General features: G+C 50.3%; 1 protein-coding gene across 2 annotated transcripts; it reads left to right on the forward strand.

Moving 5' to 3' along the window:
* The first annotated feature begins 991 nt into the window (after nucleotides 1–991).
* LOC148436335 (di-N-acetylchitobiase-like) lies at nucleotides 992–24,158 on the forward strand. 2 transcript variants are annotated; one of them, XM_088465038.1, is made up of 7 exons: nucleotides 992–1,171; nucleotides 7,424–7,562; nucleotides 16,801–17,009; nucleotides 17,851–18,022; nucleotides 18,556–18,653; nucleotides 19,289–19,450; nucleotides 19,530–24,158. In XM_088465038.1, the coding sequence occupies exons 1-7, from the start codon at nucleotides 1,043–1,045 to the stop codon at nucleotides 19,713–19,715; spliced, it is 1,095 nt and encodes a 364-aa protein (XP_088321164.1). In that variant the 5' UTR covers nucleotides 992–1,042; the 3' UTR covers nucleotides 19,716–24,158. The 2 variants fall into 2 exon arrangements, with proteins under 2 accessions (XP_088321164.1, XP_088321163.1); XM_088465037.1 differs by lacking the exons at nucleotides 992–1,171; nucleotides 7,424–7,562 and adding an exon at nucleotides 11,379–11,513.
* Nucleotides 24,159–24,882: the final 724 nt, after the last annotated feature.

Below are 24,882 nucleotides of genomic sequence, written 5' to 3' on the forward strand. Positions count from 1 at the left end.
AGGTGCAATATGATAATCTGTATAACCCCACCCCCTCCGCTGATCATTACCACTCCTAGCAAGGTACGTGCTGTCACTCTTCAGTTTAACCCCTCCTCCTCCGATAGCCCCACCTACCTAAGCGGTGCTTGTTTTTTAACGGTATAATGGAGCGTACACACGGTCAGATTTGTCAGACTTGTCAGATTTGTCAGATGAACGATTGAACGATTAAACGATCTGAACGATTTGAACGATTTTACCAAAGTTTTGAACGATTTGAACGATTGAACGATTTTTGACTGCATTAAAATGAATGGAATCGTCCAAGTCTGACTGCAAACCCATCAGATGTCAGATATCGTTATCTGACAAACGGGAACGCGCATCGTTGATCGTCCATCGTTCAGGCATGTCAGATATGAACGATTTTCCTTCAGATATGAACGACTGAACGATTTTTAAATCGTTATCGTTCATATCTGAAGGAAAAATCTGATCGTGTGTATGCACCATAACCCCTCTCCCCCCGACTGGTGCGAGCTAGCACTCCTATATAACCCCTCCCCCTTCTCATATAATTCCTCCTACCTGAGCTGTGCGGGCTGTAACTCTCCGATATAACCGCTCCCCCTTCTCATATAACTCCTCCTACCTGAGTTGTGCGGGCTGTCACTCTCCGGTATAACCCCTCCCCCTTCTCATATAATTCCTCCTACCTGTGCTGTGCGGGCTGTCACTCTCCGGTATAACCCCTCCTACCTGAGCTGTGCGGGCTGTCACTCTCCTGTGTAACCCCTCCCCCTTCTCATAATTCCTCCTACCTGAGCTGTGCGGGCTGTCACTCTCCGGTATAACCCCTCCCCCATCTCATATAATTCCTCCTACCTGAGCTGTACGGGCTGTCACTCTCCTGTGTAACCCCTCCCCCTTCTCATATAACCCCTCCTACCTGAGCTGTGCGTACCGTTTCTCTTCTGCATACCGTAGCTCCTCCCCCTCCTATAACCCCTCCTCCCCGGCAGGAACTGTGCAGTCTCCTGGCCGCCGCTGTGCAGGGAGGATGGGGGTGTGTGACGGCGGCTGCTGGGTCCTAAGTCTCCTCCTCGTCATCTCTGTGTGTTCTGCTGCCCCCTGTCCCTGCTCAGACCCCGCTCTCTGTCAGCCCATCACAGAGACCCGGGACCCCGAGGTACAGGCTGGGTGTCACTGTGTGTATGTGTGTGTGAGGCACAGGCTGGGTGTCACTGTGTATGTGTGTGAGGCACAGGCTGGGTGTCACTATGTGTATGTGTGTGAGGTACAGGCTGGGTGTCACTGTGTATGTGTGTGAGGTACAGGCTGGGTGTCACTGTGTATGTGTGTGAGGCACAGGCTGGGTGTCACTGTGTGTGTGTGTGTGAGGTACAGGCTGGGTGTCACTGTGTGTATGTGTGTGAGGTACAGGCTGGGTGTCACTGTGTATGTGTGTGAGGCACAGGCTGGGTGTCACTGTGTGTGAGGTACAGGCTGGGTGTCACTGTGTATGTGTGTGAGGCACAGGCTGGGTGTCACTGTGTGTGTGTGTGTGAGGTACAGGCTGGGTGTCACTGTGTGTGTGTGAGGTACAGGCTGGCTGTCACTGTGTATGTGTGTGAGGTACAGGCTGGCTGTCACTGTGTATGTGTGTGAGGTACAGGCTGGGTGTCACTGTGTATGTGTGTGAGGTACAGGCTGGGTTTCACTTTGTGTGTGTGAGGCACAGGCTGGGTGTCACTGTGTATGCGTGTGTGTGAGGCACAGGCTGGGTGTCACTGTGTATGTGTGTGAGGTACAGGCTGGGTGTCACTGTGTGTGTGTGTGAGGTACAGGCTGGGTGTCACTGTGTATGTGTGTGTGTGTGTGAGGCACAGCCTGGGTGTCACTATGTGTATGTGTGTGAGGTACAGGCTGGGTGTCACTGTGTATGTGTGAGGTACAGGCTGGGTGTCACTGTGTATGTGTGTGAGGCACAGGCTGGGTGTCACTGTGTGTGTGTGTGAGGCACAGGCTGGGTGTCACTATGTGTATGTGTGTGAGGTACAGGCTGGGTGTCACTGTGTATGTGTGTGAGGCACAGGCTGGGTGTCACTGTGTGTGAGGTACAGGCTGGGTGTCACTGTGTATGTGTGTGAGGCACAGGCTGGGTGTCACTGTGTGTGTGTGTGTGTGTGAGGTACAGGCTGGGTGTCACTGTGTATGTGTGTGAGGCACAGGCTGGGTGTCACTGTGTGTGTGTGAGGTACAGGCTGGCTGTCACTGTGTATGTGTGTGAGGTACAGGCTGGCTGTCACTGTGTATGTGTGTGAGGTACAGGCTGGGTGTCACTGTGTATGTGTGTGAGGTACAGGCTGGGTTTCACTTTGTGTGTGTGAGGCACAGGCTGGGTGTCACTGTGTATGCGTGTGTGTGAGGCACAGGCTGGGTGTCACTGTGTATGTGTGTGAGGTACAGGCTGGGTGTCACTGTGTGTGTGTGTGAGGTACAGGCTGGGTGTCACTGTGTATGTGTGTGTGTGTGTGAGGCACAGCCTGGGTGTCACTATGTGTATGTGTGTGAGGTACAGGCTGGGTGTCACTGTGTATGTGTGAGGTACAGGCTGGGTGTCACTGTGTATGTGTGTGAGGCACAGGCTGGGTGTCACTGTGTGTGTGTGTGAGGCACAGGCTGGGTGTCACTATGTGTATGTGTGTGAGGTACAGGCTGGGTGTCACTGTGTATGTGTGTGAGGCACAGGCTGGGTGTCACTGTGTGTGAGGTACAGGCTGGGTGTCACTGTGTATGTGTGTGAGGCACAGGCTGGGTGTCACTGTGTGTGTGTGTGTGTGAGGTACAGGCTGGGTGTCACTGTGTATGTGTGTGAGGCACAGGCTGGGTGTCACTGTGTGTGTGTGAGGTACAGGCTGGCTGTCACTGTGTATGTGTGTGAGGTACAGGCTGGCTGTCACTGTGTATGTGTGTGAGGTACAGGCTGGGTGTCACTGTGTATGTGTGTGAGGTACAGGCTGGGTTTCACTTTGTGTGTGTGAGGCACAGGCTGGGTGTCACTGTGTATGCGTGTGTGTGAGGCACAGGCTGGGTGTCACTGTGTATGTGTGTGAGGTACAGGCTGGGTGTCACTGTGTGTGTGTGTGAGGTACAGGCTGGGTGTCACTGTGTATGTGTGTGTGTGTGTGAGGCACAGCCTGGGTGTCACTATGTGTATGTGTGTGAGGTACAGGCTGGGTGTCACTGTGTATGTGTGAGGTACAGGCTGGGTGTCACTGTGTATGTGTGTGAGGTACAGGCTGGGTGTCACTGTGTATGTGTGTGAGGCACAGGCTGGGTGTCACTGTGTGTGTGTGTGAGGCACAGGCTGGGTGTCACTGTGTATGTGTGAGGTACAGGCTGGGTGTCACTGTGTATGTGTGTGAGGCACAGGCTGGGTGTCACTGTGTGTGTGTGTGTGTGTGTGTGTGTGAGGTACAGGCTGGGTGTCACTGTGTATGTGTGAGGTACAGGCTGGCTGTCACTGTGTGTGTGTGAGGTACAGGCTGGGTGTCACGTGTATGTGTGAGGTACAGGCTGGGTGTCACTGTGTATGTGTGAGGTACAGGCTGGGTCTCACTGTGTATGTGTGAGGTACAGGCTGGGTGTCACTGTGTATGTGTGTGAGGTACAGGCTGGGTGTCACTGTGTATGTGTGTGAGGTACAGGCTGGGTGTCACTGTGTGTGTGTGTGTGTGTGAGGTACAGGCTGGGTGTCACTGTCTGTGTGTGTGTGAGGTACAGGCTGGGTGTCACTGTGTGTGTGTGTGAGGTACAGGCTGGGTGTCACTGTGTATGTGTGTGAGGCACAGGCTGGGTCTCACTGTGTGTGTGTGTGAGACACAGGCTGGGTGTCATTGTGTATGTGTGTGAGGCACAGGCTGGGTGTCACTGTGTATGTGTGTGAGGTACAGGCTGGGTGTCACTGTGCATGTGTGTGAGGTACAGGCTGGGTGTCACTGTGTATGTGTGTGAGGCACAGGCTGGGTGTCACTGTGTGTGTATGAGGCACAGCCTGGGTGTCACTGTGTGTGTGTGAGGCACAGGCTGGGTTTCACTGTGTGTGTGTGAGGTACAGGCTGGGTATCACTGTGTGTGTGTGTGTGTGTGTGTGTGTGTGTGTGTGTGTGTGTGTGAGGCACAGGCTGGGTTTCACTGTGTGTGTGTGTGTGTGTGTGAGGCACAGGCTGGGTGTCACTGTGTGTGTGTGTGAGGTACAGGCTGGGTGTCACTGTGTGTGTGTGTGAGGTACAGGCTGGGTGTCACTGTGTATGTGTGTGAGGTACAGGCTGGGTGTCACTGTGTGTGTGTGTGAGGTACAGGCTGGGTGTCACTGTGTATGTGTGTGAGGCACAGGCTGGGTCTCACTGTGTGTGTGTGTGAGACACAGGCTGGGTGTCATTGTGTATGTGTGTGAGGCACAGGCTGGGTGTCACTGTGTATGTGTGTGAGGTACAGGCTGGGTGTCACTGTGCATGTGTGTGAGGTACAGGCTGGGTGTCACTGTGTATGTGTGTGAGGCACAGGCTGGGTGTCACTGTGTGTGTATGAGGCACAGCCTGGGTGTCACTGTGTGTGTGTGAGGCACAGGCTGGGTTTCACTGTGTGTGTGTGAGGTACAGGCTGGGTATCACTGTGTGTGTGTGTGTGTGTGTGTGTGTGTGTGTGTGTGTGTGTGTGTGTGTGTGTGTGAGGCACAGGCTGGGTTTCACTGTGTGTGTGTGTGTGTGTGAGGCACAGGCTGGGTGTCACTGTGTGTGTGTGTGAGGTACAGGCTGGGTGTCACTGTGTGTGTGTGTGTGAGGTACAGGCTGGGTGTCACTGTGTATGTGTGTGAGGCACAGGCTGGGTGTCACTGTGTGTGTGTGAGGTACAGGCTGGCTGTCACTGTGTATGTGTGTGAGGTACAGGCTGGCTGTCACTGTGTATGTGTGTGAGGTACAGGCTGGGTGTCACTGTGTATGTGTGTGAGGTACAGGCTGGGTTTCACTTTGTGTGTGTGAGGCACAGGCTGGGTGTCACTGCGTGTGTGTGAGGCACAGGCTGGGTGTCACTGTGTATGTGTGTGAGGTACAGGCTGGGTGTCACTGTGTGTGTGTGTGAGGTACAGGCTGGGTGTCACTGTGTATGTGTGTGTGTGTGTGAGGCACAGCCTGGGTGTCACTATGTGTATGTGTGTGAGGTACAGGCTGGGTGTCACTGTGTATGTGTGAGGTACAGGCTGGGTGTCACTGTGTATGTGTGTGAGGCACAGGCTGGGTGTCACTGTGTGTGTGTGTGAGGCACAGGCTGGGTGTCACTGTGTATGTGTGAGGTACAGGCTGGGTGTCACTGTGTATGTGTGTGAGGCACAGGCTGGGTGTCACTGTGTGTGTGTGTGTGTGTGAGGTACAGGCTGGGTGTCACTGTGTATGTGTGAGGTACAGGCTGGCTGTCACTGTGTGTGTGTGAGGTACAGGCTGGGTGTCACGTGTATGTGTGAGGTACAGGCTGGGTGTCACTGTGTATGTGTGAGGTACAGGCTGGGTCTCACTGTGTATGTGTGAGGTACAGGCTGGGTGTCACTGTGTATGTGTGTGAGGTACAGGCTGGGTGTCACTGTGTATGTGTGTGAGGTACAGGCTGGGTGTCACTGTGTGTGTGTGTGAGGTACAGGCTGGGTGTCACTGTCTGTGTGTGTGTGAGGTACAGGCTGGGTGTCACTGTGTATGTGTGTGAGGTACAGGCTGGGTGTCACTGTGTGTGTGTGTGAGGTACAGGCTGGGTGTCACTGTGTATGTGTGTGAGGCACAGGCTGGGTCTCACTGTGTGTGTGTGTGAGACACAGGCTGGGTGTCATTGTGTATGTGTGTGAGGCACAGGCTGGGTGTCACTGTGTATGTGTGTGAGGTACAGGCTGGGTGTCACTGTGCATGTGTGTGAGGTACAGGCTGGGTGTCACTGTGTATGTGTGTGAGGCACAGGCTGGGTGTCACTGTGTGTGTATGAGGCACAGCCTGGGTGTCACTGTGTGTGTGTGAGGCACAGGCTGGGTTTCACTGTGTGTGTGTGAGGTACAGGCTGGGTATCACTGTGTGTGTGTGTGTGTGTGTGTGTGTGTGTGTGTGTGTGTGTAAGGCACAGGCTGGGTTTCACTGTGTGTGTGTGTGTGTGTGTGTGTGAGGCACAGGCTGGGTGTCACTGTGTGTGTGTGAGGTACAGGCTGGGTGTTACTGTGTGTGTGTGTGTGAGGCACAGGCTGGGTTTCACTGTGTGTGTGTGTGTGAGGCACAGGCTGGGTTTCACTGTGTGTGTGTGTGAGGCACAGGCTGGGTGTCACTGTATGTGTGTGAGGCACAGGCTGGGTTTCACAGTGTGTGTGTGTGAGGCACAGGCTGGGTGTCACTGTGTATGCGTGTGTGTGAGGCACAGGCTGGGTGTCACTGTGTATGTGTGTGAGGTACAGGCTGGGTGTCACTGTGTGTGTGTGTGTGAGGTACAGGCTGGGTGTCACTGTGTATGTGTGTGAGGTACAGGCTGGGTGTCACTGTGTGTGTGTGTGAGGTACAGGCTGGGTGTCACTGTGTGTGTGTGTGTGTGAGGCACAGGCTGGGTGTCACTATGTGTATGTGTGAGACACAGGCTGGGTGTCACTGTGTATGTGTGTGAGGTACAGGCTGGGTGTCACTGTGTATGTGTGTGAGGCACAGGCTTGGTGTCACTGTGTGTGTGTGTGTGTGTGTGTGTGTGTGAGGTACAGGCTGGGTGTCACTGCGTGTGTGTGTGAGTCACAGGCTGGGTGTCACTATGTGTATGTGTGAGACACAGGCTGGGTGTCACTGTGTATGTGTGTGAGGTACAGGCTGGGTGTCACTGTGTATGTGTGTGAGGCACAGGCTGGGTGTCACTGTGTGTGAGGTACAGGCTGGGTGTCACTGTGTATGTGTGTGAGGCACAGGCTGGGTGTCACTGTGTGTGTGTGTACGGTACAGGCTGGGTGTCACTATGTGTATGTGTGTGAGGTACAGGCTGGGTGTCACTATGTGTATGTGTGTGAGGTACAGGCTGGGTGTCACTGTGTATGTGTGTGAGGCACAGGCTGGGTGTCACTGTGTGTGAGGTACAGGCTGGGTGTCACTGTGTATGTGTGTGAGGCACAGGCTGGGTGTCACTGTGTGTGTGTGTACGGTACAGGCTGGGTGTCACTATGTGTATGTGTGTGAGGTACAGGCTGGGTGTCACTGTGTGTGTGTGTGTGAGGCACAGGTTGGGTGTGTGTGAGGCACAGGCTGGGCGTCACTGTGTGTGTGTGTGTGTGTCTGTACAGAGCGGTGTGTACAATGCTGGTGATTTAGCGTTGGCCTGTCACCGCAATCTGATGCTGGGGGAATGGTGATGACTGTGACGTTCTTGTTTCCAGGTCTACGTGTTTCATGTCCGAGACAGAAACTGGATCCATTATGACTGGTCCATGGTCACCACAGTCGCGTTGTTTGCGCCCTATGACCCGGAGCTCATGTGCTATGCACACGCCAAAGGCGCAAGATTAGTCCTGACCGGTAAGTATGCCTCGCTGGTGTGACCTAGAGGAAACATGGCGATGACCAAACACGTATGTCATACTAACAGATGCCTGACATGGTAACGGCACAGAGGGCGATTGTGGCCAGACGGGTACAGGCAATGACCGCGAGCTGCATGTACTGTAGTGGCGGAGCTGGTACCACTTATGTATGTATGTGTGTGTGTGTATAGTTCACTCTAGGTCCGGCGGCATGCAGGGTGCTGGACCTAGAGCAAGGGCACTTCTGTGCGCGCCGAAGGCGCACCCGCTCCCGTAAAGGGGGCGTAGTCAATTAAAAGGGGGCAAGTCCTTATGACCCATCCCCTTTCCGTCACTCCTGGGGGCATGCCGGGCAGCCCCCAAGCGCCGCGGTCACTGTGAATGGATGCCGGGCTCATGCGCCCGGCATCCATTCACCAGCGGTGACTGCTGCTCTGCCGTTTTCCCCACCCGCAGGACACTGCGGCTCGTGGGTGGAGGACAGAACCCGCAGCTGTTTCAGCGGGGCGCCGCACTGCAGGGCCGGGTGCTTTCTGCCCTTCAGAAATAGGGCAGGGCGCGGCGCCCCGCTGAAACAGCCTATGTGTGTGTGTGTGTGTGTGTGTGTGAGGCACAGGCTGGGTTTCACTGTGTGTGTGTGTGTGTGTGAGGCACAGGCTGGGTGTCACTGTGTGTGTGTGTGAGGTACAGGCTGGGTGTCACTGTGTGTGTGTGTGTGAGGTACAGGCTGGGTGTCACTGTGTATGTGTGTGAGGCACAGGCTGGGTGTCACTGTGTGTGTGTGAGGTACAGGCTGGCTGTCACTGTGTATGTGTGTGAGGTACAGGCTGGCTGTCACTGTGTATGTGTGTGAGGTACAGGCTGGGTGTCACTGTGTATGTGTGTGTGTGAGGTACAGGCTGGGTTTCACTTTGTGTGTGTGAGGCACAGGCTGGGTGTCACTGCGTGTGTGTGAGGCACAGGCTGGGTGTCACTGTGTATGTGTGTGAGGTACAGGCTGGGTGTCACTGTGTGTGTGTGTGAGGTACAGGCTGGGTGTCACTGTGTATGTGTGTGTGTGTGTGAGGCACAGCCTGGGTGTCACTATGTGTATGTGTGTGAGGTACAGGCTGGGTGTCACTGTGTATGTGTGAGGTACAGGCTGGGTGTCACTGTGTATGTGTGTGAGGCACAGGCTGGGTGTCACTGTGTGTGTGTGTGAGGCACAGGCTGGGTGTCACTGTGTATGTGTGAGGTACAGGCTGGGTGTCACTGTGTATGTGTGTGAGGCACAGGCTGGGTGTCACTGTGTGTGTGTGTGTGTGTGAGGTACAGGCTGGGTGTCACTGTGTATGTGTGAGGTACAGGCTGGCTGTCACTGTGTGTGTGTGAGGTACAGGCTGGGTGTCACGTGTATGTGTGAGGTACAGGCTGGGTGTCACTGTGTATGTGTGAGGTACAGGCTGGGTCTCACTGTGTATGTGTGAGGTACAGGCTGGGTGTCACTGTGTATGTGTGTGAGGTACAGGCTGGGTGTCACTGTGTATGTGTGTGAGGTACAGGCTGGGTGTCACTGTGTGTGTGTGTGAGGTACAGGCTGGGTGTCACTGTCTGTGTGTGTGTGAGGTACAGGCTGGGTGTCACTGTGTATGTGTGTGAGGTACAGGCTGGGTGTCACTGTGTGTGTGTGTGAGGTACAGGCTGGGTGTCACTGTGTATGTGTGTGAGGCACAGGCTGGGTCTCACTGTGTGTGTGTGTGAGACACAGGCTGGGTGTCATTGTGTATGTGTGTGAGGCACAGGCTGGGTGTCACTGTGTATGTGTGTGAGGTACAGGCTGGGTGTCACTGTGCATGTGTGTGAGGTACAGGCTGGGTGTCACTGTGTATGTGTGTGAGGCACAGGCTGGGTGTCACTGTGTGTGTATGAGGCACAGCCTGGGTGTCACTGTGTGTGTGTGAGGCACAGGCTGGGTTTCACTGTGTGTGTGTGAGGTACAGGCTGGGTATCACTGTGTGTGTGTGTGTGTGTGTGTGTGTGTGTGTGTGTGTGTGTGTGTGTAAGGCACAGGCTGGGTTTCACTGTGTGTGTGTGTGTGTGTGTGTGTGAGGCACAGGCTGGGTGTCACTGTGTGTGTGTGAGGTACAGGCTGGGTGTTACTGTGTGTGTGTGTGTGAGGCACAGGCTGGGTTTCACTGTGTGTGTGTGTGTGAGGCACAGGCTGGGTTTCACTGTGTGTGTGTGTGAGGCACAGGCTGGGTGTCACTGTATGTGTGTGAGGCACAGGCTGGGTTTCACAGTGTGTGTGTGTGAGGCACAGGCTGGGTGTCACTGTGTATGCGTGTGTGTGAGGCACAGGCTGGGTGTCACTGTGTATGTGTGTGAGGTACAGGCTGGGTGTCACTGTGTGTGTGTGTGTGAGGTACAGGCTGGGTGTCACTGTGTATGTGTGTGTGTGTGAGGCACAGGCTGGGTGTCACTGTGTATGTGTATGAGGTACAGCTTGGGTGTCACTGTGTGTGTGTGTGTGAGGCACAGGCTGGGTGTCTCTGTGTATGTGTGAGGCACAGGCTGGGTGTCACTGTGTGTGTGTGTGTGTGTGAGGTACAGGCTGGGTGTCACTATGTATGTGTGAGGCACAGGTTGGGTGTCACTGTGTGTGTGTGAGGCACAGGCTGGGTGTCACTGTGTGTGTGTGAGGCACAGGCTGGGTGTCACTGTGTATGTGTGTGGCACAGGCTGGGTGTCACTGTGTGTGTGTGTGTGAGGCACAGGCTGGGTGTCACTGTGTGTGTGTGAGGCACAGGCTGGGTGTCACTGTGTGTGTGTGAGGCACAGGCTGGGTGTCACTGTGTATGTGTGAGGCACAGGCTGGGTGTCACTGTGTGTATGTGTGTGAGGTACAGGCTGGGTGTCACTGTGTATGTGTGTGAGGTACAGGCTGGGTGTCACTGTGTGTGTGTGTGAGGTACAGGCTGGGTGTCACTGTGTGTGTGTGTGTGTGAGGCACAGGCTGGGTGTCACTATGTGTATGTGTGAGACACAGGCTGGGTGTCACTGTGTATGTGTGTGAGGTACAGGCTGGGTGTCACTGTGTATGTGTGTGAGGCACAGGCTTGGTGTCACTGTGTGTGTGTGTGTGTGTGTGTGTGTGTGTGTGAGGTACAGGCTGGGTGTCACTGCGTGTGTGTGTGAGTCACAGGCTGGGTGTCACTATGTGTATGTGTGAGACACAGGCTGGGTGTCACTGTGTATGTGTGTGAGGTACAGGCTGGGTGTCACTGTGTATGTGTGTGAGGCACAGGCTGGGTGTCACTGTGTGTGAGGTACAGGCTGGGTGTCACTGTGTATGTGTGTGAGGCACAGGCTGGGTGTCACTGTGTGTGTGTGTACGGTACAGGCTGGGTGTCACTATGTGTATGTGTGTGAGGTACAGGCTGGGTGTCACTATGTGTATGTGTGTGAGGTACAGGCTGGGTGTCACTGTGTATGTGTGTGAGGCACAGGCTGGGTGTCACTGTGTGTGAGGTACAGGCTGGGTGTCACTGTGTATGTGTGTGAGGCACAGGCTGGGTGTCACTGTGTGTGTGTGTACGGTACAGGCTGGGTGTCACTATGTGTATGTGTGTGAGGTACAGGCTGGGTGTCACTGTGTGTGTGTGTGTGAGGCACAGGTTGGGTGTGTGTGAGGCACAGGCTGGGCGTCACTGTGTGTGTGTGTGTGTGTCTGTACAGAGCGGTGTGTACAATGCTGGTGATTTAGCGTTGGCCTGTCACCGCAATCTGATGCTGGGGGAATGGTGATGACTGTGACGTTCTTGTTTCCAGGTCTACGTGTTTCATGTCCGAGACAGAAACTGGATCCATTATGACTGGTCCATGGTCACCACAGTCGCGTTGTTTGCGCCCTATGACCCGGAGCTCATGTGCTATGCACACGCCAAAGGCGCAAGATTAGTCCTGACCGGTAAGTATGCCTCGCTGGTGTGACCTAGAGGAAACATGGCGATGACCAAACACGTATGTCATACTAACAGATGCCTGACATGGTAACGGCACAGAGGGCGATTGTGGCCAGACGGGTACAGGCAATGACCGCGAGCTGCATGTACTGTAGTGGCGGAGCTGGTACCACTTATGTATGTATGTGTGTGTGTGTATAGTTCACTCTAGGTCCGGCGGCATGCAGGGTGCTGGACCTAGAGCAAGGGCACTTCTGTGCGCGCCGAAGGCGCACCCGCTCCCGTAAAGGGGGCGTAGTCAATTAAAAGGGGGCAAGTCCTTATGACCCATCCCCTTTCCGTCACTCCTGGGGGCATGCCGGGCAGCCCCCAAGCGCCGCGGTCACTGTGAATGGATGCCGGGCTCATGCGCCCGGCATCCATTCACCAGCGGTGACTGCTGCTCTGCCGTTTTCCCCACCCGCAGGACACTGCGGCTCGTGGGTGGAGGACAGAACCCGCAGCTGTTTCAGCGGGGCGCCGCACTGCAGGGCCGGGTGCTTTCTGCCCTTCAGAAATAGGGCAGGGCGCGGCGCCCCGCTGAAACAGCCTAGCGGGAACGCTAATATCGGCTCATTCATTTTAATGCACCACTCAAGTTGTTTTTTCTTTAAAAAGAAAGCAAAAAAGACCCTGGTATGTGATGAGTATATATTACACTTATAGTATGAGTATGTATTACACTTATAGTATGAGTATATATTACACTTATAGTATGAGTATATATTACACTAATAGTATGAGTATGTATTACACTTATAGTATGAGTATGTATTACACTTATAGTATGAGTATATATTACACTTATAGTATGAGTATATATTACACTAATAGTATGAGTATGTATTACACTTATAGTATGAGTATATATTACACTTATAGTATGAGTATATATTACACTTATAGTATGAGTATATATTACACTTATAGTATGAGTATATATTACACTTATAGTATGAGTATATATTACACTTATAGTATGAGTATATATTACACTTATAGTATGAGTATATATTACACAGTGCTTACAAATAAACTGAGTTTTTATTTCTTTACATTTTTCTTTCATCAACGTCTCCTCTCCTAGCGGCGATCGCAGCCGTGCACACACGGGGCGTTCTGTGGGTCAGTATGTCTGAAGTTTCAGCACCGATTGCAGCCTCTTGTCTTATAGTAACTCCCAAACCTGATTTTGGCTCGTTACTTGCACATCTCGAACACACCTGTCCCTATGATCCTAAAGGAGGACTCTGGGGTGGCCAGACCAGGATGGAGTCATCATCCCGGCATGTGGGATGCCGACGGTCTGAATACCAGCGCCGAAATCCCGACAGGTCGGGATCCCGGCACCAGTATCCTGACCGTCTGCATCCCGAAGGTAAACATCGGGGTGTTAGGGGGAGGTTAGGGTTAGGTACTGGGGTTAGGCATCAGGGGGAGGGTTAGCCACCGGGGAGGAAGTGTTATGGTGCGTGGAGGGCGAGGTTAGGTTTAGGCACTAGTGGGGGAGGTTAGGTTTAGGCACTAGTGGGGGAGGTGTTAGGATTAGGGTACGGGGAGGGCGAGGTTAGGTTTAGGCACTAGTGGAAGAGGTTAGGTTTAGGCACTAGTGGGGGAGGTGTTAAGATTAGGGTACGGGGAGGGCGAGGTTAGGTTTAGGCACTAGTGGGGGAGGTGTTAGGATTAGGGTACGGGGAGGGCGAGGTTAGGTTTAGGCACTAGTGGGGGAGGTTAGGTTTAGGCACTAGTGGGGGAGGTGTTAGGATTAGGGTGCGTGGAGGGGGAGGTTAGGTTTAGGCACTAGTGGGGGAGGTTAGGTTTAGGCACCGTGGAGGGGGCGTTAGGGGAGGGGGAGGTTAGGCTTAGGCACTGGGGGAGGGGGGGGGGGAGGGGAGAGAGGTTAGGGAAGGGGATAGAAAAATACTTACCGCTTTTCTCTATGGGTGTCGGGATTCTGACCAGCGGCGTCCCGACAGCTGGGATTTCATACCCAACCCGGCCAGACCATGTTCGTCAGCACCTGGTGTTGTTGCTGATGTTTTGCTGGAACATACGTTTTGCACAGACTTAAGGGCTGTTATTGGTTGTTACTTGCTGTAGTGTGAAACCACGACCAATAACGCGGATGCCGGAAGGGATGGCACGGTGCAGCAGGATGTTGTGGTAGCGTTTGGCGTCCATGATTCGATCACGTATTCTGTAGTTTACAGCGTATATATTCAGTGTACACTGCGTGCCACCAAAAAAAACCTTCTCCAGGCGAGTAATTTTACGCAAACTATGCCCTGCATTTCTCTAAGCCACTATGGTGGATCGCTTTTCTATAACGCCATCCTGGAGTCACGAGACCACTTTACACGTCTTCACAAGTGTGCACAGTATCACAATACAAGGCCAACGCCAGAATTCTTCCACTGCGCATGTGTTATGAATCTGTTTCAAAACCGCATTGGGCGTGTATCTGACCTCACTACGAGCACCTTGCGACCTCGCGGCGTAATATGTTTATTATCAGACATTATCCGTCTGTTAGCATACCTCCCAGCTTCTTTACCTCAGGAAGAGAAACCTTTGCGCACAGCGCAGCCGAACTCCCCAAATTAGGCGTCGTGGTCTCGCAGTTAAGGGCGTGGCTTTGCAGGAATGCCGCACCCGCGAGTCACAGCAAGTGGCCTCATTTTTGTGCAAAACACACGGATCCAGTTCATCTTTTATAGAGAAATGGGTTAATCTGGGGGTGCATTGAAATCAATGAGTTGTAGTGTAATACAAGTGTAGCCCCAGACTATGGACACTTGCCCCTTTATTCGGTTGGTTCTTGGCCAATGTATTAAGCAGAACATATGTGGTGCCCCAGAACCTGGCTATACCAGCTGTGTAAGAACATATATATGTGTGTAAAAAGGGTACATAGACAATGTTTCCATACACTGGAATTTGCTTGCCTGTTGTATTTGCCATACTTCTTTCTCCTGTATGATATTTAGCACCCTGTGGGGGGGATGTAGTCACCGTACCACCGGACATAATACTGACGGCTAAAGACCGAAAGGCATCTAAATCCCGACACCACAAAGGGAGTCTTACGGTTAGGCACCACAAAGGGAAGCTTAGGGTTAGGCCCCACCCCGGGGGTCTTAGGGTTAGGCACCACTATGGGAGGGTTAGGATAGGGAGAGGAGAGGGCTAGGGTAGTTACGAGCCCCGTTCGGCATTTTAACTCTTCTGTCTCTCACTGTCGGTATTTGGTCCGCCGGGATTTGATCCGTCAGCATGCCATACCATGCCCCCCCTGTGAGGAGTGCCCCTGTGTAACCATTTGTATATAGTTTAACCCAATATTGTGGACAAAATTGTTTATTCTCTGCACCAAGAGATAGAACCAAGGGGCTGGAGGGAGGGAATAAAAAGCCCAGCTGCCGGACCAATGGTGAGTCCTCCGCAGGTCACATGATTGAGAATCTGCTGGAGGTGGCTCAGTTGGACGGTTAAGCCGAGTACACACTACACCAGGGTGGCCAGACTTTTGGACTCTGATCTATTTTTAAAGCTAAAAACCTTTTGTGATCTACTGAACCTGAAAAAGGGGGCGTGACCTTTACAGCAAGGGTTGTGGGGTCAATGCTTCCGAAATCACACATACTATCCCCAATTCAAATTACGCCACAGAGCAGCACAATCTTATTCGCATTACACCACCTAGTAGTGCCCCTTATTCACGTTACACCACATTGTTGTGTCCCTTATTCACGTTACACCACATAGCAGTGCCCCTTATTCACGTTACACCACATAGCAGTGCCCCTTACTCACGTTACACCACATAGTAGTACCCCTTATTCACGTTACGCCACATAGCAGTGCCCCTTATTCACGTTACACCACATAGCAGTGCCCCTTATTCACGTTACACCACATAGTAGTCCCCCTTATTCACGTTACACCACATAGCAGTGCCCCTTACTCACGTTACACCATATAGTAGTACCCCTTATTCACGTTACACCACATAGCAGTGCCCCTTATTCACGTTACACCACATAGCAGTGCCCCTTATTCACGTTACACCACATAGCAGTGTCCCTTATTCACGTTACACCACATAGCAGTGCCCCTTATTCACGTTACACCACATTGTTGTGTCCCTTATTCACGTTACACCACATAGCAGTGCCCCTTATTCACGTTACACCACATAGCAGTGCCCCTTACTCACGTTACACCACATAGCAGTGCCCCTTATTCACGTTACACCACATAGCAGTGCCCCTTATTCACGTTACACCACATAGCAGTGCCCCTTATTCACGTTACACCACATAGTAGTCCCCCTTATTCACGTTACACCACATAGCAGTGCCCCTTACTCACGTTACACCACATAGTAGTACCCCTTATTCACGTTACACCACATAGCAGTGCCCCTTATTCACGTTACACCACATAGCAGTGCCCCTTATTCACGTTACACCACATAGCAGTGCCCCTTATTCACGTTACACCACATAGTAGTGCCCCTTATTCACGTTACACCACATAGTAGTGCCCCTTATTCACGTTACACCACATAGCAGTGCCCCTTATTCACGTTACACCACATAGCAGTGCCCACAGTAGTAGTGTGTTTTATGCAGTGCCCCCTGTAGTAGTAACTCCTAATGTAGTGCCCCCAGTAGTAGCCCGCCCTCCCAGTGCAGAACTTACCTGACTTCACGCTGGGCACCTCTCTACACTGTAAATGCTGCCGCTGACTGGATTAAACTAGATCCAGCAGGTGCGCAGGCCCCTCACTACACCACACCAGGTCTCCTTAAATGTGCGGGGTGTCGCATTTGATCCGCCTCCCACTGCGCCTCTGGCTCCTCCTTCACTGGCCGCTGTCACTCACACTCTGGAGGTCCCTCACAGTGATGTCACTCTGCTGCTCCTGCAGTGAGCGCTGCCTTCCTGCTTCTGTCAGCTGCACTGGATTAAAGCCCCGGGTGCTCCGGTCTTATCGTTCAGCTGCCGCTGTTCCGTACTGTCGCTCTCACCGACGGCGCCTGTAACGCAGCTCCTGCTCCTTCCTCACTATTTATTTATTTTTTTACTACAAATTATTTATGTTCTCTTCTGATTTTTGTTGTAAATGTGAAAGTTGGGCTAATCTGCTGGGCGCTGTAGTAATAAGTGTAGTTACTGTAGTCCTGGTAAGGCCTCCGTCACGTGTTGGTGACTGATTCATACTAATCTCCTTTTCCTTGGATGTGTAAGGAGACGTCCAGCTGGATAATATTGTGGATCCACAGAAGAGATCTGCGTGGGTCAGTCAGAAGGTGAATTTGGCAAAGAGTCAGTACTTGGATGGAATTAATTTGGACATAGAACAGTCCGTGCTCCCATATAGTGCAGAGTATTACGCCCTGACGGCTTTGGTGCAGGAAACTACAGACGCTTTCCATAGGGAAATCCCCGGATCTCAGGTGAGACACAATCTCTGTATAGCTTCATGTCACACGTCACAGGTGTAACAGGCACAACCCTAAGGCTCTCCTCCTTTACTGTAATAAATAGCCCCAATAACTACTTTATTAAATATTATTTATTATAGAGGGGTGAAAGCCATTGTATTTCCCTACCTGTTATTGGGTTGTACGCCTCCAACACTGTCCTCTATGGCACCAAAAATCTCTGGGGTAATCTGTCCCAAAAGTGCCGATCCGTGTTAGTGCAACCCCTCTTACATGAAATGTAACAATAAAATCCGGCTTATATATATATATTATGTATGTATGTTTGTGTGTATGTGTGTGTATATATATATATTATATATAATCTCCTACTCTTCTAATTTTCCAAGCTGAACTTACTAGTTTTACAGAACACTCTCCCCCGTTTATTCATGCAGAAAAGAGATTGCGCTGGGGGGGAGGGGCCATAGACCGCGCACGCTCTTCCATCTAGAGGCACAGGGCGGGGGCCTATGGAGATGATTTCACCGGTGTCCCTCCCCCTTCAAAAAAACCCCAAAAAAACATTTTGCTATTGGACCCACGCTAAGCCCCAACTACGAGTGTAAACTAAGTAAGAAATTCCAGCGCAGAACCTGTCGTATTGGTGGAGCGCAGCGCCTGGCTCATGTGTACAGACCATGGTTTACTACATAAACAAAGTCAGGTTAAATCAGAAATATAAGATTCCAGGACATTTTCTCCTACAAGGAAATCTTACAGAAACATTGCTATATATTTGTAAGGTATTTAGTAGTATTGAGTGTTTTCTTGGCTTTATAGACTGATAAATTCTGCCCTGCACCACGTCTAGGTCACCTTTGATGTTGCGTGGTCTCCCAACTGTGTCGCCCTCCGTTGCTATAACTACACCGCTATAGCCGACCTGTGCGACTTCCTGTTTGTTATGTCCTATGACGACCAGTCTCAGATCTGGATAAAATCGATCGCTGGAGCAAACGCATCGTTCAACGACACCATAACTGGTCAGTATACAAAACCTCTCTCACAGTACAGTTTCCTGTAGTTGTGAAATCCGTTAAATAGGAGGTTATTTATGGAATCTGTATTTAATGCTGGCGGCTTAATAGCCGCCAGATCAAATACTGACAGCGGAACCCCAACGGACCTAATTCCCGACTGGAGCCCGTATTCGATTTGAAGCGAAAAGCAGTTTTCGCGTGTTTTTGGCGAAAACTTTTCGCCTGTTTGGATTTTACTCCGTATTCAACTTTTTCACTGATTATGCAGCTACTGACGGGTAATGGATGCTCCGCTGATAAATGCAGTAACAGCGCTGCCCTATAGAAGTTGGGATACAATGTTAATTTATTGCCATCAAGTCACCTATAATATAATATAATGAGTAACGGTTACAAATGGAATTATGATGCAAATGCCGCAATCACCCATCACCCACTTCTGTCATTTTACAGCTGTAAGTCGTCGTCATCATCATCATCCTCGTCTGATTTTCATTCATTTTACATATAACCCACATTTAATTTTTTTTCTCCAGGTTATATTCAGTTTATTAATTTGGGGGTCAATCCTAAGAAGCTGGTAATGGGTCTCCCCTGGTACGGCTATGACTATTCCTGTGTCCAGCTAACGGAGGTAAATATCTGGGGGAGCACACATTGGTCTCTGCGCTCTGATTCTCCTGTATAATCCCAGGGATCATTGCTGTACATAATGGTGCACACTGACAAGTGCAGGAGCCGATGTCACCATGATCCTTCTATAGTCAGTGTAGTGATCACCAAGGTGAGTGCAGCTACATACACCCAGAGGAGAGGCAGCGTGTCTTACACACACCCCTTCCCTAAAAGCTGTCTGCCTACACATACACCCAGAGGAGAGGCAGCGTGTCTTACACACACCCCTTCCCTAAAAGCTGTCTGCCTACACATACACCCAGAGGAGAGGCAGCGTGTCTAACACACACCCCTTCCCTAAAAGCTGTCTGCCTACACATACACCTGGTCAGTACAAGCACTATGGCGCAGTAGCCACACGGTTTATGTCTGTATTATAATACAACTGAGGCTAACAGATATTCACTGGAGCACAGAACTGAGCAGGTTACTCAAGCAAATGGGGTTTAAGACATTTTATGGTTATGGAGGTTCATATATTTCTCACGTTGGTGTCAGAAGTGGGTTAATATGTAGTATTTATATAAGAAATAGGTTATGAGTCAGTTAGTTGCCCCTTTTAGACTTATGAAATCTTCCTCATGTTCCCTGCAGACTAACCAGTGCAAACTGCACAAACAGGCTCTCCGAAGGCCTGACTACAATGCAGCAGTGGGTGACCAGGTCGGATACAGTACAATCATGAAGCAGCTGAACAGTTCGATGTCTGGGAGATTATGGGATGATGAGCAGAAAGCGGCTTTTTATAATTACAAGGTTGTTAATTGTAACTGCTGTATTCAGTAACCACTGTGTATCTTCTGTCTAAATTTATTTGTAATAATTGTTCCGACAGGGCTCACAAGGCAAAATCCATCAGGTCTGGTACGACGACCCGGAGAGCATTACTCTGAAGGCGGCTTATATCAAGAAACTTGGTCTTCGGGGGATCGGTATGTGGCATGGAGACCTCTTGGATTACTCCAATGACCCTATAGCCCAGCAGCAAACCAAAGACATGTGGGAGGCATTGCTACCATAACTGCTGTCTAGGTGACATCTGTGCTGCTGTGATGGCGAGATGCCAGCCTTGGTGAGCACGCCGGGTAGTGTAAGGATTCTCTGAGCTGGCATTTGTACTCGGGAGTCTTCTCCCCAATCTTGGTGCTCACAGGCCTGTGCTGTGCAACACGGAAACTGAATTATCATGAATTATCAATTATTATGTTCTATGGGTGGTAATTTTAGCTTTTATTTTTTTTGCATTTTTCAACATGATGCCATAAAATTTGGTAATGTTGCAATACTAAGTAAAGTGGGTCTGATTCTGAGATTTACGCTAATTCATTCACAACTGAAATCTCTTATGTTGCTAAAATATGATAATGCCTTCCAAAGCTTAGCCGCGCCTAGGGGCGCCCACCCCTACCTTCCCCTATCTATCTGATGACGTACAACAGCGTAAACGTCAGTAACATCGACACAGATCAGGCAGCCACGCAGCATGCAAGTAAAGTCTGACCCGCCTCAAACCCTGCATCTCTCCTGACTCACACACAACTCTCATTCTGCCAGTCTTCTATTGGATCAGTTCTGGTAGCAGAGAGGATTCAGGAGTATATCCTGCGCACGGTACAAGGTCTTTGCTCGCTAAGTGGGCAGACTGGGCCTATCCAGGAACTGAAACGGGCAGTGTCTTACAGATATTATGGGGAAATCTGGGCATGCTGGACCCCCTCTCACTCTCTTCCCAAACCCCTCCTCCAGCGATCCCCCTGCTCCAGCTTCTAATACACCCTTACAGATAAAATTGGGCAATTGCTGGTGGATCTTTTCTTTGCTTCGCCATGATATCTAGAAAGTCTGTGAGTGAGTGGGTGAGGCCAAACATCGTTTATAACACTTGGAGGATCTCACCTCTCCTATAAAAGGAAGCTTTGTGATAGCCAAATTCAATACTCTGTTATTTCCAACTCGCTTACGGGTTGTTCACGAAGGCTCAACCCATTTTTTTTTAAATACACAAAAGATGCGGATGATTGGCTGGAACGCCAGCCTCTGGCCCATCGCTGAAAGGACTACTCCTAATTAGGGATGAGCGGTTAAGAGTCTGTGGAATCCGAACCGCTCCGAACATCGGGCATCCGAGTCCACCCGAGCCGCGGCTCTGGTGTTCCCGTCTGACTCTGATCCCACTGCGAGGCCGCTCGTCATCCTCCCGATGTCAGATTCTCACGAGAGTTCGGCTCTACATAAGGCGCTGAGTCCATGTCTCATTTTTCTCCCACGCTCCGCACTGCGCTATACTCTGCTGATTAAATGGCTGTGTTAGGGGGCAATTAAGTGGCTGTGTCCAGAGACTCACAAGTGGCTATGCTGGCAATGTGACTGTATAGGGGGCACACTGCACGCTGATGTATGCTGCGCTATACTCTGCTGATTAAAATGTTGAGACTCACAAGTGCCTGTGTGTACAAAAAAAAAGTTTAAAACAACTATCAAGAAAGTTAAAAGTTTAAAAAGAAAAATTTTTTTTTGGGTGCCGTACCCCACTGTGCATACAAGCACCGTGACTCCTTGGACCGTAGCCCTCTGTGTATACAAGCACTGTAACTCCTTGGGCTGTACATCTGTGTATACAAGCACCTTTAATTCCTAGGGCCGCAGCCCATTGTGTATACAAGCACCGTAACTCCTTGGGCTCTACATCTGTGTATACAAGCACCTTTAATTCCTAGGGCCTTAGCCCTCTGTGTATACAAGCACTGTGACTCCTTGGGCCTTAGCCCACTGTGTATACAAGCACCGTGACTCCTTGGGCCTTAGCCCTCTGTGTATACAAGCACCGTAACTCCTTTGTGCCTTAGCCCACTGTCTATACAAGCACTGTGATTCTGCAGGCCATAGCCCACTGTGTATACAAGCACTGTGACTCCTATGGCCGTAGCCCTGTGTGTATACAAGCACCGTGACTCCTTGGGCCTTAACCCTCTGTATGCAAGCACTGTGACTCCTTGGGCCATAGCCCTCTGTGTATACAAGCAACGTAACTCCTTGGGCTGTACATCTGTGTATACAAGCACCTTTAATTCCTAGGGCCATAGCCCACTGTGTATACAAGCACCGTGACTCCTTGGGCCTTAGCCCTCTGTGTATACAAGCACCGTGACTCCTTGGGCAATAGCCCTCTGTGTATACAAGCACCATGACTCCTTGGGCCTTATCCCTCGATGTATACAAGCACTGTGACTCCTTGGGCCTTAGCCCACTGTGTATGCAAGCACTGTGACTCCTTGGGCCTTAGCCCACTGTGTATACAAGCACTGTGCCTCATTGGGCCTTAGCCCACTGTGTATACAAGCACAGTGACTCCTTGGGCCTTAGCCCTCTGGGTATACAAGAACCGTACCTCCTTTGTGCCTTAGCCCACTGTCTATACAAGCACTGTGACTCTGCAGGCCATAGCCCACTGTGTATACAAGCACTGTGACTCCTTGGGCCTTAGCCCTCTGGGTATACAAGCACCGTAACTCCTTGGGCCTTAGCCCACTGTGTATACAAGCACTGTGACTCCTTGGGCCCTAGTCCTCTGTGTATACAAGCACTGTGACTCCTTGGCCCTTAGCCCACTGTGTAAACAAGCACTGTGACTCCTTGGCCCTTAGCCCACTGTGTATACAAGCACTGTGACTCCTTGGGCCGTAGCCCTCTGTGTATACAAGCACCGTAACTCCTTGGGCTGTACATCTGTGTATACAAGCACCTTTAATTCCTAGGGCCATAGCCCACTGTGTATACAAGCACCGTGACTCCTTGGGCCTTAGCCTTCTGTGTATACAAGCACTGTGACTCCTTGGACCGTAGCCCACTGTGTAAACAAGCACTGTGACTCCTTGGCCCTTAGCCCACTGTGTATACAAGCACTGTGACTCCTTGGGCCGTAGCCCTCTGTGTATACAAGCACCGTAACTCCTTGGGCTGTACATCTGTGTATACAAGCACCTTTAATTCCTAGGGCCATAGCCCACTGTGTATACAAGCACCGTGACTCCTTGGGCCTTAGCCCTCTGTGTATACAAGCACTGTGACTCCTTGGGCCATAGCCCACTGTGTATACAAGCACCGTGACTCCTTGGGCTGTACCCTTCTGTGTATACAAGCACTGTGACTCCTTGGACCGTAGCCCACTGTGTATACAAGCACTGTGACTCCTTGGGCCGTAGCCCACTGTGTATACAAGCACTGTGACTCCTTGGGCCGTAGCCCACCGTGTAAGCAAGTACTGTGGCTCTGATGGCCGTACCCCACTAGAGGTTGAGAGGGCCCAAGGACAATTCCATCTTGCACTACCTTTCATTTCTGCCACTGCTGTGTGCCAATGTGTCATAGATGTGCTTTATACTGTGCCACTGCTGTCGCTTAGTAACCAGTCAGCTCACTGCAGCCTTTGGCCAATAATGGTGAAAACAATTTTATAAGCTGTGAGGTGGTCTAAAATGACTGGAAATTAATGTTATTGAGGTTAATAATATTCTAGGAACAAAAAAAGCCCAAATTATGTGATTTCAGCTTTTTTGGGGGCAATTTTTGTAAAAAAAACAAATCCAAAACCGGACGACGAATCGGCGCCAAATCCAAATCCAGCAAAAATGGTCCGACGCACATCCCTACTCCTAATCATATGTTACTTCTCACTTGGTTTCATTTATATTTGGTTTCTTGTTACCAAAAGGTGCCTTTCTCTATTCATCTTCAGGGAGTGATGGTATACTTTTTTTTTTACTTGTGTTTGTACTCCACCAGGGAATACATTAGTACTACGGGAGTACTATTCAAGCATCGCTTAGGGTCATTTAGTTCATTACCCTTATTATTTATACTTTGTCATTATCTGCTAATTGAGTATGAAGGGGGGGTTAGGGTTTTAGGAAATTTAGAGTAGTTAGTGGTGGGTTGGGGGTTAGGGGATCCAAGTATACCTAGGCAAGGGGATAGGTCATACAGGGTGGGGGGTTATGGGAAAGTTTACTTTAGGTTATGTACGGTTTGTACTATTATTGTGTTTAGATTTGATAGTCTGGCGGATATAATTTTTTATTCCATATACTTCATTTATTATATCCTGCTATGTGATAATTTTATGTTAGTTACTTCATGTTGAGATATTTGGTCTACTGACCACTTTTTGATATGTCTTCCCTACGACCTGCTTTTAATCAGCTTTATGTTGTGTGGACCCAAATGGTGCCTTCAGGTACACGTTCATATATCCATATTGGTCTTAAGCTGCATACGTATGATATGTTTTACTTTCTCATGCCCGTTATTTTTTTTACAGTTAATGTGGTCTTTATAGTGTCTCCGGTCACATTTTATATCTGCTAACACTGCTGTGCTATACTTTTTTATCTTGTCTGGGTGTATTCAAAGAACAATTTCAAGAAAAATGACTTGATGATAATTAAATGACTTGATGTAAAATAAATAAAAAATTACTTGATATAAAAATATAAGTCTTTGAGTTTAACCGTTTCAGATACAGCAGCGCTTGCACAAAATCCCTATTTTGAAGAGAACATTTCTTAACATCCCTTTTTCAGAACAATTTTAAATATTTTTATAGAACGTTTAAAGTACAATTTTTACAAAGACCACGGTAAGTTCTTATAGAACGCAGGTCAGTGCAAGAAGAGAAGGCATTTTCTTTTTTACTGTATTTAATTTTATTTGGTATATTTTCCCTTCATCTCTTCATTATATTCCTATCAGCAGGTTTGCCGGAGTTCAGAAAATGATGGCGGATTCTAAGCCCTAAATACAGCATTTATTACCCACGTGGCACTGACCACACCCAATGCCCACGTGGCACTGGTAACACTGGCACGGCATTGATCATGCCCACGTGGCACTGGTAACACCGGCACAGCACTGGTCACAACTCCTCTGCCTCTTACTATAGACCCTTTAATAGGACCCCTTCCACCACGTACACAATGCTCTGCTCCTGGACTTCCCACCTCATTTATGACTGCAGACACCTGTGTTGGACTAATGAAGTAATGAGAAAGGAGCTTCAAAACCGGTGACTGCAATCATACATGAGGTGAGAAGTCCAGGAGCAGAGCCTTGTGTACGTGGTGGAAGGGGTCATGTTGGAGAGTCTACAATAGGCCCTTGTTCATTTTCAGTCCCATGCCCATGTGTCCCTT

The sequence above is a fragment of the Taudactylus pleione genome, unplaced genomic scaffold (assembly GCF_031769625.1).
Source record: "Taudactylus pleione unplaced genomic scaffold, aTauple2 ptg001807l, whole genome shotgun sequence".
Classification (NCBI taxonomy): Eukaryota; Metazoa; Chordata; class Amphibia; order Anura; family Myobatrachidae; genus Taudactylus; species Taudactylus pleione.